The sequence below is a fragment of the Anopheles bellator genome, chromosome 1, assembly GCF_943735745.2.
Source record: "Anopheles bellator chromosome 1, idAnoBellAS_SP24_06.2, whole genome shotgun sequence".
Classification (NCBI taxonomy): Eukaryota; Metazoa; Arthropoda; class Insecta; order Diptera; family Culicidae; genus Anopheles; species Anopheles bellator.
In genome coordinates, this window is record NC_071285.1 from 12,400,561 (window position 1) to 12,415,974 (window position 15,414).

At 48.7% G+C, this 15,414-nt stretch overlaps 1 protein-coding gene across 1 annotated transcript in view; it reads right to left on the reverse strand.

The window, feature by feature from the left end:
* Window positions 1-1,943: 1,943 nt before the first annotated feature.
* LOC131205316 (uncharacterized) overlaps window positions 1,944-15,414 on the reverse strand; it is a 17,408-nt gene continuing 3,937 nt past the window's right edge. The window contains exons 2-5 of the mRNA XM_058197371.1: window positions 10,057-10,294; window positions 9,725-9,843; window positions 2,463-2,556; window positions 1,944-2,210 (exon numbers count right to left, since the gene is read on the reverse strand). Of these exons, the coding sequence (XP_058053354.1) occupies window positions 1,944-2,210; window positions 2,463-2,556; window positions 9,725-9,843; window positions 10,057-10,278 (702 nt within the window). The 5' untranslated portion in view covers window positions 10,279-10,294. The remainder of the gene's footprint in view (window positions 2,211-2,462; window positions 2,557-9,724; window positions 9,844-10,056; window positions 10,295-15,414) is intronic.

A 15,414-nucleotide genomic window follows, 5' to 3' on the forward strand; every position in this document is an offset into this window, starting at 1 on the left:
ACAACTATCAGTTATGGACGTTAAATACTGGCAGGACGTTAATGTTCATCGTGTTACGTGTGGCCGCCAGTCGAAAGGACTCGGCGCGTTCGGTTGTGGTTGTGAGTGTTTGTGTGTGTTTCTGAGTTCCTTACGTTCTCTATGTTCGGTGTCGATCACTTCGACACCCACCTTCCGCGTTCCGGCGGCACTGAAGGATTAATCAGAACGGTGAACTGAGTTCAATTGAAACGCAGGGCTGTGTTTAAGAAGCGGAGCAAAACCATATCCTTCTTCGAATCCTTCCGCACAAAAAATCAAATATTAGACAAAATTAGAGATATTCAGGGAAATTATCACCAAACACGCTAACTAGTGAGACGCACAAGAAACGCACTCTCTCTCTCTCTATTCTATTAGTCAGAAACAAGCGTACGGAAAAGTGGGTTCAATCGTTTTATTTCCAATAGTCTCAGCCTCCCGAAGCAGCAGTTTTCACGAACAACAAACTGCACATGCGATGCTGCCAACAGAGGGAAGAGGCCCGGCCCGGTGGCCGCCGCCCAAGCGAACTGTGTGGTGTGTTGTTTTATGTACAAAATGCGATCTCGGTACAAAAATATTTCCGCTCCCAATTTCTGGCGGACGGTTAAAGCCCGCCGCCCGGTTCTGATGGACCGCCATCCCGCCGATTCCGATCCGATCCGAAGCGACCGATTTCGGATCGGGGAACCCGATTTGCGGTGAGAGTGAACAAAAATAAAGAGGTTTTTGTTGCCAAACGATGTGCGCCTTCTGCAAAATGTCGCTTCGACACGTCCGTTTCTTCGTTTTGCCGCGCTTTTCGGTCTTTCTGTTTGGTTTTAGTTATTACGTTTCGATTCCCCCCTCATTCGCTTATGTATGTGTGCGTCACAATATTTGTTGGCGCTTTTGATTTACATATTTGATTTGGAATGTCTGCAGTTTTTGGTTTACCTCTTTTCCACTCTCTCTCTCTCTCTCTCTGTCTCTGTATTTTTCGTACGTATTTTGTATTCGCATCAAAAAGCGTTCCATTTCTTTTATGCTTTAGTGCTACCTCTTTTATGCTAGCTAATGCTCGGTTTTGCATGGTTTCTGTTGGACGCTCCGCCGTTCACCAACGGTTGCTTTGTTAGTGGATTGCTCTATGTTTTAACGCTCTATTTCCTGTGTATATATAGCAAGCTTGGCTGGTTAATTGATTTGTTTTGTTTGCTGTGTTTGTGTTTGTTCGTTTATTATTTTAGGGGTTTCTGTTATCAATTTCAGTGCGTGATTCTTCCTTTTTTTGGCTGCTTTTTTCCACTACGGTTGCGTTCTGGCTGCATTCTAATTCAATGATAACGCGTTTGTTTGGGCTTATCGACTATTCCTACGTTTCCCTGGCAACGGCACAATTTCAGCAGGGAGACTTTCTCCCTCTCTCTCTCTCTCTGTCTAGAACGGCTCTAGTAGGCCAAGCTCAGCGTTTCACGGCAGATCTGTCAATGTTTGAGGGGGAAGGTTGAAGGGTGCGTCTCTTTGGCGGCCAAAAGAGGATCGATAGTGATTACAACGAGTTACGCGGCTGGCTAAAAAAATATCCCTCCACGGGGAAGCGCGCAGTTTGTCTGTGTATACGTTACCGCTCCATATCTAAATATATTATCATCGAGTCCCTATCCTATCCAGCGGAGCTACTCCGCGGCTTATCAGCGTTTACTCTAATCGCGGCCTACTACTCTACGCGCACTGCTGCTACGATGCTTCAGCGTTGGCCTTTCGCGCCACCCGACGCTGGGTTGATTGTGTGTTCCGGATTCCGGCCCAGTGGATGGGGGGCAAGGTCTTGCGTACCGCACCGGTCCTTATTGGGGCAAATTGTGCAACAGAAACAGAGGGCAGAAAAAGCTACTCTACGCAGTCTCTGGCAGCTGGGCGCCGCGTCGGTCTCATCATCATCATCGGTTGAAAAGGAAATCGATGTAGGTGTGTTGTGTTTTGTTGTTATTTTTGTTTGCACCCCCACCACCCACACCGAAGCCAACGCCGCCGCCGCCGCCGCCAGCACCACCGTGCTCGTGGTCGTTCGAGGGCCAGCAGCGCCGGATGACGGCAAAGTGGGTCGTTTGGAACTGGTTCGTCCGCTGGCAGCCCCGCTCCAGCGTGCCGGTCAGACAGTAGCCCATGTTGTAGTCCGCCAGACTGATGTTGGACGACAGATACAGCTACAGTGGGCGGGCGGAAAGAGAACCGGAAGCGGATGTTAGACATAATTTTGATGTGCCACCCGGACGATGGCCTAACGCGGCTGCCCCGAAAACCCGGAAAAAGTGATTCCGATAATGGAAAAGATAAACCCCACCGACACGACGACGACGACGATGATGTCGATATCCATGGCTGGGTCAGCACCGTGTGGTGATTATGGGCACAGGGCCAGGGCCTCTGTTTAGGTTTCTAATTCCGGACAAACTCACCTTAAAGTCGGGGTCCGGCGTACGGCGCTTGAAGGTGCCCACGATTAGGAGCGCTCCGTCACCAACAACGATCATGCGGCCCTGCGTCGTTTGTCTATCGGAGGCGAAATGGGAGAATAAATATTTAAGTTGTTAGTAAATTCGTAACACAAATCGGTAAGTAATGTCTCTTCGGGAGTCCCTCATTTGAATGCTCAAATAAATCGCTAAACACCCGTAAAACGATGTTACAAAGGCACCAGGGGAGACATTTACAGATCAAGGACATCTACGCAAAGTATATTTTTACTTTTTTATTTATTCATTTTTTGTTTTTATTTAAAAAATGAAAAATGAAGAAGTCTTATTGTTTGTTAATGTCATTACTGAAGCTCTTCTTCAATCATCCAAATTCGTCAAAACTTATCCAAACACTACTGTGTGATAAATACTTAAGAAGAACATTTTAGCAAAGAGCTGGTTTAAGGAACTATTAAAAGGAAACGCTCCAAAATACTGTTTGATGACTTTACTCTAATCCCTGGTGTTCTATTTATTTGCCCCCTCAAATATATTTGCCAAGTTTTGCAGTTCATTTGTTTTCACAATAGAGAACGGTTGTTTAGTGAAATGCCATTTTATAGCAGCTTTTAAGTTTTAAGCTTCATCAAATGAAAGTAGCATTAAGATTGGCAATTGTGAGAACTCTTCTAAAAACAGTAACGCTTTGGACTCTTCCATTTTTCATCTACCAAAGGACAACTCATTATTTTTAGCACAAATATGGGATACGCACTGTCTTTCCAACGACACGCCCGGCATTCTGAGTGCGGTACCTCGTGCAATCCTATCCCATTTTGGGCCGTCGCAATCATAAATCGCGAACGCGGTTACAAAACATTTCCCGTGAATCCACGCGCCACTGCCGGCGGGCGTGCTGGGCTGGCTTCCTGGCCCGCCAGCGCACAAATCGGGTCACGAGCGGGAACGTGACCCCAATATCCGGCGGTTAGTATCCGGCCTTCCGTTCACTCCGTGATTATACAGCTCCGGGGGCCGCGGCACAGCACCGGCTGGGTAAACAACTGCCTCGCCACCGACCAGGAAACGGCCAAATGAGTGGGCCTTCGGTGCCTTCTTGATACAAAAGAGACCAGCCCGCTCGCTTTAATTTGTGAATGTTTTTCGACGAATTATGACATAATTTCACAAGTCGTCGCAAGAGACGGTTCCCGAGTCCACGGAGGCCACCGGCGGCCAAAAGAAACCAAAGCCAAAAGAAAAGCAAAGCCCCCGAGAGCCCCACATCCTTTTAACGAGTGCGGCACAGAATCCGGAGGCGCAGTGAAAGAAAAACAGAGCTGCTTTCCCGGGGCAGTGGCGGCGGCAGCTTTCGGTCTGTGGTTTTGTGTTTTCTCGGCCACCCGGGGGGGGCGAAGCGGGAAGCTTTCGGGTGGCCCGTCGGTGGCCGTCGGGATTTAAATTAGTCGGTTCGCCACTCGCGGCCTTCCCCAGCGCTGAAGGCTCACCCGGCGCGGTCCCAACGAGTTCCGTGGGTAATGAGATGCCGTATTAAATTACTTGGTAAATTTAGTCTTAGTCTTAAGACGGCCTTCCGGCCTTCCGCAGACGTCGCCAGTGGGTGGGATTTAGGCCCGGTCCAGTGTTGGCAAGCATGTCGGACGGATTCTGGTTCCGCCGTCTGCTAATAGCTCGGTGCCTCTCGGGACGAGCAACAGTCGCCCGGAGGAGAATTAAAAAGGCAGACTTCATGAGGGTTTCCTGAAAGCGAACGAAAGCTCCGATTAGCAAGCTCTTTACGCGATAGTGAGCAAGATGTTTCTTTCTTTTCGCGTATTATTTCTCCCAACCCCTCACAGTGTCCGATGATAAATGATGAGATCGCGGGCGAAAAAGTTTAAGTAAGTGAACGAATTGTGGCAAAAATAGTCAGCATCTAAACCGGGGACCTGCAGCCCTCGAGGACGACGAAGAGTAATAGGTATCAATAAATGAATGGGCCTTGACTGGGATTTGGGGCCTCGCGATTTTGGGCGATTCGGCGAACCCGGTGGCGTCGTACGCCCTCGAATCGGCTCGAACCCGAAAGAGCCCCTTGAGCTCGATTACCGCTGACGGGTGCTGAAGATTGAGAGGCTAATCACTTTGATATTAGCTTAGAACCGAGAACCGAGAACCGGGCTCGAAGGGACGGGGAAAGATTTATCGTAAGACCTCTGCCGCTAAACTTTAGGCCCCACCGGCGGACGAGATTGATTAGTTTTTCTTTCGATTTTTCAAGGCCTCCAGCGAACGCGCCTCTCGGTGGCCCGAAAAGGGAACATAATTTATGCCAAGGATTTTAAATATACGCGAACGGTTGGCAAGGTGGAACAGGCGCCGGTGTTCCGAATCAAATTGACGCAGCAATAAACACGCGTTTTATGCTTCGTGGGTTACGCCAATAAATCAGAACCGCATAAAGTGGCTCAATTAAGGAGAAGGAAACACGTTGGCGCAATGGTTATGACGGCGGGTAATGTTTCCGCGGCCACGGAAAGCTTTAGGACGCGTACGTGGCAATTTGATTGAAATCTTTCTGGTACCTTGATTCAGAGTACTTTCCTTGTTATGCAAAATAACGCCACTCCTGATATCGTCCGATCTACTACGACCTTGGCTTGGGTCGATCAAACGAATTAATAAACTGTTAATAATCGAAAACAGAGGATCCTGCTGGATTTCAATTATGATTCATCTGATAGGACTCCAGTCGGAGCTGTTGGCACACTTCTACACAAAAAAATATCTTTTTTAGATCATTTTTGGCTAGCGCAGAAAATTAGAACGAGGCGTCGAAGTCACACGAAGCCCAGATAAAGATGTCAGAGAGCTCGGGTGAATTGAAAACCGACCAAAACCGCCGGCATGACGCTTTCGGCACTGCCATCTGTAGAACAGTTAAGCCGGGGGTGTCCTGCATCTCCGACTCCAACCCAAAAAAAAACCCGGGCCACAGCGAGCGAAAGAGTCAGGCCCCCCCTGGGGTATAATTTTCATCGGTCACACGCAGCAGCGCAGCGCAGGCCACACCAAAGGCAGCACGAAAAACTTCGTCATAAAACTCATGCCCCGGAGCGATTTTGGGCCAAGTAGGAGTCCCAATATAATGCCCGGCCCCGAAGAGAAAACCGGACTGCCCCGGACACAGTGAATAGAGAAAAACGGTCCAGATCGTTTCGGTTGATCGGCAGGAAGCACGTTTTTCTTTCGCCACCACCACACTCGGGCTGGGAATCGTTCCAATAACGTTTTATTTGCTCGGAAGCTGCCTTTTTTTGGGGGGGGGTGCTGCGTCACGTTGTCACGATCCGTTGGAGGGAACCCCACACCAGCTCTTCGGAGCTCGAAGTGGAAAGAAAACAAATATGCCGCCCCGGGGCAAACGAACGAACGCCCTTCTGGCGCCCGAGACGAGAACCCCCGAAGGTGACGATGAGGTGCGGGATTTGGCTAGGGCCACATCCTGGCTCCCGTATGGTTGGCGTCCTCGTCAACGCACATCTTCGGTAGCCGGACGTGACGAAGGAGTTATGCTGGGCTCCGGGGGCGTTCTTTTTCAATTATTGTTATTGTCTTGTTTATGAGCCGTTCATCAGTCGTCCGAGGGCGAAATGCTGCTGCTTTCGGCAGGTTTTACAACCATGTCGAAAGTTTATTATGCAAACGGCGTATCCGGTTTGCCCACATCCGCCGGCCAGCCCATCACGATTGGTAGAGTAAAACACATTATGCCTTTCGGACGACTTTAAGGCCCACGGAACCGTTCCGAAGGGGACGTGAGTCCAAACACATGTCACCAGCCTCACTCAAACGTGGCCTTACAAATGAAACTTGTGCCAAACCTCATCGGTTCACCTTCGGTGGGCCGAAATTCATTAAATCTTTCTCCAGACGGTTTCGGTTCCCGGGATTCCGGGCCACGCTTTTCCAAAGGTGGAAAAGCGACATTTTAATTAAACGAATTGACACTTTCGTAATTAATTTCTGTTTTTCTGCACTTTTCCTAGCGAGGGCCACGAGCTGGTCGTCTTTGAGCTGTATTTTTTTTTTTTTTTGTTCGTTAAACTTTGCCAACTTGGGTTGGGTTCGAAGATCAACGAACGGCGAAAAGGGCGCGCGCAGACAACAACTTTCTGCGGCCCGAAGTTACCTGTGGCGTTTTTCCGATACTTTGTTCGATGTTCGACCCGCCGGGAAATAATCAAGTAAATGAAAATTACACTTCGCACGGACGCACGTCGATATGAGGATTGGGAACGAACGCGAACCCTCGCCATTAATTCCAACGTCAACTCGTTGAAATGTTATGAAAATAAATCAAATAGTAGAAGAGAAATCAAATGTTTGCCATGTTGTAAACACTGTTGAGATTGAAAAGGTTGGAAAAATTCAAGTTTTTTGTTGCAAAAGCTCTAGTACCGTGTGATCTCTTTATAGCAGAGTTCTATTGGTTCCGTCTTACCAAAAACATACAATTAATGCTATAGCTTAAATGAATATGGGTTCGTTTCAACTGGTAGCTATCGCCAATGACTATCTTTAAGGGATTAGGTATAGTGTGTCCTTGTCGAAGTTTCCATCAAATTTTGATTGCTTCCGTTACTGAAAGTCAACGAACCAAACGTCGAATGAGATGAGACGTGAGATTTAGTAGATTCATCCTTCGAATCCAAACTGTCCGGCAGGTTCAATTCCTTCTTATTCTACTGTCTTTGGATCATCTAACGGGGTTCGATTTAAATTTATTTATCTATCCCATTTAATTGTTGTCCTTTAACTGAATCGAGGCAGGAAAATCTAATTTTTGACGGTGTTTGGCATTCAAGAGGGCCCGGTTTCAACGGCTCCAAAGTACATTTTAATCAAATTTTCACCTTGCCCAAGGTTCGCCGGTTTCGGGTATCGAGAACCGCATCCCGTGTCATGGTGGGCTAGATTCAAATGAAAAGAATACGTTCGCAATTAATTTGAAAACAACAATTAAAACTTTCACCACAACCGTGCTCGTGCTTGTGAAAGCTTCTCGGAAAAACCTGTCACCCGTGGGGAGTCTGTCGATAGTTGATGCTGCTGCTGCTCCAACTGCAACTGGAAACGGGTACCGACCCAAGACACTAATTAGCCTCAGAACTCTTCTCCGAAAAGCCGATCTCGGAGATCTTAATGATAGGAAAAAGAGGTTTCTGTCGACTGCGGCCACCCCAAGAGGTTAATGCATTTTAATGTCACTCCTCGTTGGGCACTCTGTTTCACTTCCGGGGTTTCTTTCGCGTCTCGCTTTTATGACCCGCGGCGCAAGAACATTGTCTTTGTTTCCAACGGGAAACACTCGAGAAAACCGTTCGCCCCTGACCGAAGGAAGCAGGAAAAATCTTTCTGACCTTTTGGACCCAAAACACCCGGGGGCATTCTGATTTTCACCCGCCATTTGTCGGACAATTCGCGTTCGGAAGCCAACCTGACCCAGCCCATGCCACGGAGTAACTTTTAAGGTTCACCCCGGGACCTCCGGCGACAACGGGCGCTAGCAAAACTCCGTACACCGCCGCAGCAAAGCATAATTATCTCCATTACATAAACAATGGAGCCGAAAGAGGAGGCTTTAACTTTGCGAAAGCTAACAGGCTGGAAAAATTGACATTCTGCCCGCGGGTTGGCGGGGTCCACGTTACATTAAAATGAACGACAGGCACGGGATCGGGCCCACGGAAAGCCCTCGTCCAATGAACTGCGGGCGTCGAGTCCACGGTTGGGCGCGATGAACAAATTTAACTTTCCCTCAGGAGCCTCGGCGTGGAGCGAAAGTTGTTCCTTCCTTCCGGTGCCGGCGGGTTCCGGAACGGGTTGCCAACGGGGTGCCCGGTGATGCGTCGCGACGAAAGACAAATTTTCCGACGCCCAAATAAACCCAATCACTGCGTAGGCCGTCGCCCTCCCCGGGAGGTCTTCAATAATCCGCTTCCCGCGTGGATTTTCCGGGACCGAAACCACGCAGATGGATGGGTTTTGCTCTGTTGATAGTACGCGGTACGCGGGGCGAAAAAATATGGAAATCTGAAACGATTTGTCATTGGGATTGGTTGCCTATATGTGCGGGGAGCCCGGGCCGGACCGGAGCCTTCGAGTTGAGCCGTTGTGATGTATATTTTGCGCTTCCCGGACGCTGGAGCCGATATTGAATATGGTAGGAAAATATTAATCATCTACGGCAAACACACACTCACAGTGTCCAGCGGAGGCGGGCCTTGGCGGATACGAGCGGGCAGTAAATCTTGTACAAAATTGAAGAAAATGTTTCCGAGGACCTACTACCCCGGCCGGCGGCCCTCATATTGATTTTCTGATTTTTCATCCCTTTCGAAGCCCGAAGATAACGGGGAATGATTTATTTCGACGCAAAGGATTTTCGGAGGGCCACACATGGTCCTTTGGCGTGCGTATGGGTGCGATAAAGTGGCATTATGTTGTAAACAAGTGAGCGCTGGGGAAAACTGTACGTTTTGAACAGTGAATCCGTTTAGGAAAATTTTGTGAGTCCGTTTCTAGCTTTATTTCGAAGAATAGTAAAGCGTATCGGAAAGTTTATTTCGTGGTTGTGCCGTGACTTAATACCATCAGAAGAGCAACAACGATGCTTATCACACAACTTTGTGACAGTTACAGAAACCAAACGGATCCGTGTCAGCGCTCCCGGCCTCTCATAAACACCTCTACAAACATACCCGACCCGTTTAAAGTCCTACAACGCTGTGGCATGGTGGAGAGTGAAAACCCAGGACTTCACTGCAGTGGAAAGGATTCACTTTCGTCCAGGGTGTTATTTTTATCTCTACTTTGCTTTGGTCGTTTCAAGAGTGGCACAACATTGTGGGTATCGTGAGGCTTCGGCCGGGTTCGTTGAGGACTCGTGAAACAATTTTCACAGCATTATGGTCATTCTATTTACCACGAATAGGGTCACTCCAAAAAGAATTAATAACTTTAGAAAACCTTCTAAAATTCTAAGCTTCATCAATTTCATGTTTGTCGAGTGTTGCGAAGCCCGAAGGAGACGTCAATAATTCATCGTCGACCAATGCGCGGACATGCGAGTATATCGATGTGTGTTTTCGATTGATTCCAACATCCCCACTGCCTTGTGACCTATTAATAGGCCACCTGTATTCAACTCAACGCAGGCATAAAAAGCTCCACAAAATTTATAGGACAAAGCTACTCACTTTCTGGATCCGGCCACCTCTTCCACGATGCAACGATTCCTTCGCCACCGGCACGGAGCTATCGTCCAGTAGCTCGAGGCCGCACTTCGAGCCCATCCTTCCTCCGGATACAGTAGCACCTGTTTGATCGTGCGCGGGAATATGGGACAACACACAGTGAGAGAGAGAGAGGTTATGTTTCAAACGAATCGATATTGAAGCTATGGTGAATTCACGATGGACTTCCTGAATTCAGCAAAGTTAATCAAACAAATAAAACAAAAATGGCGTGTGATTTATGTAAAAGAATTTGATTTCTGACAATTCAATTATGGAAAAAAGGCGTCGCTTACTTTGTTGGGGTAACCGTTGTATCGTAGCAACTTTTTGCAGCACTTGCCCCGGCTCTCGAAGTAGATCTCGGACGGTGGCCGAACCGGGGCTCTGTTCAGCATGCAGCACCCGACATGGGCCGGCGATGCTGGCGGGTGGAAGAAGGCCGATGCAAACGTCCGATCGCTGCCCTTGTCGATGGTGGCGATGGTGGCCGTCGTTGAGGCCTTGAAGTCCATCATCAGTTTCGGTTGGGCGCTGCAATTAGAGCAGGCGGCGAGTAATGTTGAGAGATTCACTTTAAACTCTGTGCGTGGATTTGCTAGTGACATGACTCCGGCAGGTGAAACTCACAACATCGATTTGGGATAAAAGATTTTCGCACAAAATGGAGGACAACGAATTTCTACCACACATGGACATGGACCACAGTTTAGTTGTTTAAGTAATGCGGGGAACGGCAAGCGAATTCTGAAGAATAGCACTGGATGCCGCCTGTTCAACGGAACCGAAATGTAAATCCTTCAAAGGATGCCATGAGCTCCATTCTTGCTCTGCCCTTTGCTCGCACACAAAGAAGTACGCTGCTTCCATTCCGCCTGACGTTTAATGATTTAAAATACGTCCTGTCCGGAGGCTTCCTATGCGGGATGCGAAGCATGTTGCGATGTGTTCATGGGGAAAAATGGATCAAGCTCTTGCGCCATCCATTGTCAAACGGAGAGCCCATATTCTAGGAGAACTTTGCCGGCTTTTGCAATACTGTCGCGATGGTTGCTAAGCTTCCAGGCCCGATGATGCAACGGCTACAGTCGGAGTCGGAACAAGTTTTACGTTGCATTCATCGGTATAGGTCGTGCTGAGGACAACACATCCTTAGGGACCCCCCGGTGGAATTGGGTTTTAATACTCAATCCCACAACAGAATACAGAACGTCAACGACGGGTAACGTGGCTTGTGGGTAAGTCCGCCTCAGTGACTCTACAACAACCGTTTCGCTGCCGATTGTTCCGTCATCGTGCCGTGGGAACGTACCGCTCTTCATTAGCGGTAATTAGTTGTGTAAGCTATCATTATGAATAATGAACGCGCGCTTCTCGGTCTCTGGTCCCATATTTTCTGACCAAAAACGCAGCATCCATCAAATGCAGTCGTCTGGTGGCGTCGTCCTCGTCGCCGTCACCGCCTGTCGCCAGTCGTAAGAATCGCGATGACGCCATTAGAATGATATCGTGATTTAATTAGTGTAATTATACTAATTACCCGAGCGCCCGGGCCAACCAACCGGCTGGCTGGCTGGCCACAAAAAGAGAAATTCTCCCGACAGAACCCAGCAAATGAAGTGATAATGATGAATGCATTAGAACATGCTCCACCGGCGGCGCCATCGCGACCGTGGAGGGCAAATAATTATCAGTCATTTGTCACAAGTAATACAGTGTGCCGATCGTTGTTGTAGGGAAATTACCGAACTACAAAAGAATTGTTGTGGCGCTCCGTTGGCGCTGCGAAGTTCATAAATGCCGACCGCGTCTCTGCGATAATTAATTTTCGCTCTACGATGGCTGGAATGTTCGGTCGGCGATGGAAGTGAATTTTAAAAATTGCAAACACGGCACAAAATCGGCTTCACGTTTTTAATAAAACTTCACCCCACTCCCGCTCTGGACTGGGCGTCTTCTGTTCAATACATATTGGCGTATCCTTGGCGGTGGCCCTCCTCTTCATGAAGATGAAGATGATAGGAAAATATTAGCAATTCCACCCGGGCCCGTTAATTGGAAATGAAGAGCCAAAGTTACGGGAATGATGAAGCGGCACCGGACGGGCGTTCTAAAAAGTAGGACACTTCCACTGCCCGCAACCGGACCAACGCCGGCAGAACGCAAACCAACCAGGACCCCGGATATCGTTCGCGGCTCGCGAACAGAGCGCGGTCGCGGAGCATAAACCCCCGGGGGGAGGGCTGCGCCGGAAGTGCAAAAGTTGTGCACTTTTTCTCACACTCCCGAACTCGGGAAGCGAAACGGTTCGTTTGGTTTGGCGAAAGATTTTTAATTAAAATTTTCTTATTTCAAAACCGACACCGTCGTCGTGATTCCCGTTCCGTTTTCTCTCCATGTTGACCGGAATGAAGCATTTCTGGCTGAAATAAACGAAAGTGTCAACAGGAAACATTACGCTTTGGTCGGGAAAAGAAAAACTCCGGACCCGGAGGTCGCAGCAAAATGCAAAATAAAATTATGCGATTTTGTCCAGCCATCCGTCCCGTCCGGCAATCAGCTCGGTTCGGCTCCTTATTCCTTTCGTTCTGTTGTCGCAAAAGTTGACGTTTTCGACGGGGGCAGCTTTGGTAAAAAAAAAAAAGTGTCACCGGGCTTGAAATAAACGGTTGAAATGTTGCTGCTGCAAGTGAGCGAAGGACTCGAATTCGCCCCGCGTGGCAGCTTTAATCGGTTCCCGTCGGCTGCACTCCGGCTGCCGACAAACTACTGTAATCGAAAAACTTTTTCCCCGGAAACCCAACGCTGTGATCGACGGCTGCTGAGAGCAGACAGATTGCGGAATTCGGGCGCGCTTTTGGCCGACCCAAAGAGTTGGTCTCCTCGGGAAGACGAGACTAGAACTCCTTATGTAAATGTCTGCCACCGTTTTGTGGGACGGGCGAGCAAACTTTTGAAGCCTATGAAGTTTCGGTCGGTCTTCGCCTTTAAGTGCTACTCAAAATTGGCCCAAAATGAAGTAACTGAGCCCTGGTGGAATGTCCCTGTTCCGGTGGCGTTTCCCTCTGCGAAACCCTCCAACGACCGACTTTGTATTCGTTTGACTTTCCCCCGGGAGGAACTCTCCGGATGCTCTTCGAATCGTAGGATCGTCGAGTTGAATTTACTTTTCGGCTTTTGTCACACGGTTCGAGAGAAGATGGAAATAGTTTAGATGGTTGATATCAACTTTGGTATCAAGATGTAAGTTTAAAGTTAATAGACCTTTAATGCCGGGATGACGTTTATCGTTTGAATATCTCTCACACGTTCGGCAGTTTTCCACAATAATGGTGCCAAAGTATCGGAGCCAATTTCTGGGGGCGATGATTAATAACCTCACTCTCGTTGGTCAGTGGGCCGGTCAGTTTGATCGGCAAATATCACGCCATGTGTTCGGTACGCCAATCAGTTCAGTTGACCCTCTTCGTACCGAAAAAGGTAAAAAAGGAAGGTTTTTAATAAATATACTACGTTCAACGGAACCAAATCGCAACAACCCGGTGATGAGGGTTTCGACAGCATTCTCGAAGCCATCGAAATGAATTGCGCGCTATCTCTTGCCGGGCCGGGACACGGAGGGTCCCCTTTCATCGTCCTGGTTCGTGCGCCCTTGGGAAACTTTGAAACTCAGACCCACCCAAGACGTCATCATTAATTTTGTTTAATGTGATGTTTCGCTCCACAGCGCCCCGGCCCACAGTACACATGAGTTATGACCATCGGATAGCTATTATTTTCCATCACATGTCTTCATCGTGACATCCGCGCCATCCCAGGCCCGGAGGGTTTTCGATACGCCAACAGGAGATATCTCCCTCAAAGGTCCAGATAATTTATAAGGTGAAAACCCGACTCCAAGTCACCGCCACGATTCGGGCGACTCCGGCGGATAACGCGTGCGAGGTGAATAGTGACGCGGAATGGACGCGTTGTGAGGCAGTTAACTGGCTACCAAGGCGATAAATTTTCCCTCCCTCCGTGTTGGACCTGTAACACGGCCCATAAATGGACTGCCGTTGTTTGCGGCCAACCAACATCGGGTGCGCCATCGTCAACTTAAATGAAACACGCTGCCTGGACGATGCCTCATTACAGCTCTATCTCAAGGGATTTGAGCAGAACCCACCGTCAGGCGCTTTCAAATGGAGAAGCTTTGAAAGGACTCGGTCAATAAAATACTTCACCGGGAAACGAAATTGATTTTACATTATATATAGGCTAGCAACGGAAAGGTTACTAAAGTTGAGTTAAGCCCGATTGATGGAGCGCTTTCAGCTAAAGTACGCCGAGAACTCAATTTAGCATGCCTAATTGGGCGCTGCTGGGCCGGCTTTCGATTGAGCCGATCGTACCGTAATAATTGACTTACGTCGTAGGGAAGAAGAATTAACCATTCCGCTGAGGCCATCGAGCTACGAACGCAGTGAAAGTTCGATCAGCCAAGTTCAGTTCGCCAAACACTGTGTGCGCGTGGGTTATAATTTTCCAAGTGGCCTTCCAAACTTTATCCACCCCGAGACACCCACCGGCCATCATCGGTCAACACGTTCCGCCTTCGATAATGGCAGATAATCTCGGGTTTCTGACCCATCTGGCCCCGCACTCTGACGAGGGGTTCTACCATCGGCCGTTCGGGAAAGTTTTGCGACACAATCTCGGCTCCGGAGAGGTTGGTTGTAGCTTGAGAGTTACTTAAGGAAAACCTTCGTCCTTGCGATGTGAAGATGATCTGTCCGGGTGGGACCGGGGCTCACCCTGACAGGTTGCCTTAACGGGTGGATTTCCGGCTGCCGGCGATAGTTCACGTGAGGCGATGGCGATACGAGCCATCTACTCTGAGGCGCCAAAATATTGATTGATTGGAAAATGCGGCAGAACGTAATTACACGACTCGCTGCACATCCTTCTTCATCAGATAAGTTTGCTAATGGCTCACAGTTAACCTCTCCGTGTTTTTGTTCTAATTCTATACGAGTAAATCCACTCCGAAATCACTTTCGGGTCTCGATTCATATCAGAAGTAATCCGTCGCTTGATGGAGGCACTTGAGGCTCCACTACTCCGGCCGCGATTTTTATCGATGATTGGCCAATTTTATGGGCCTTAACCCACACATTAATCTGCCCGGTGGGCCCAGTGCCGGTGGCCAATTTATGGCAAGCGAAGTGAGTAAATCCTAAAGACCCAGAATTTTCACCATCTTCCAGCGTCAAGAATCGGTCGAATGGTTCTGAACCTTTGGCCTCTTGCGCGGACGAGTCCGCATCGAATTCTCTAGCTTCTAAACTGCCAGACGACACTGGCCCCGATTCACGGGTTTTCGGCCCGCAAAAACCCATCGTTGAACGAGAAAATGGACACCGAAACGATAACGCTACAAATAATCGCCTCGCTCCACGGGAATGGGCACTACGGTTCTCGACTTCCGACCCCGGGATACGTCCTCGGTGCGCAGAAAGAAGTCACCAGATTTAAAAATAATATATTACACGCTGGGTCGCGCTGTGTGGGTTTTCGCCTCGACCCAGTGGGAGGACAGATCAAAAGTAATCTGCTAAAGAATATTGTTGGCGCCTGAATAGCGGCACGCCGCCATACGGGCATAAATTTGG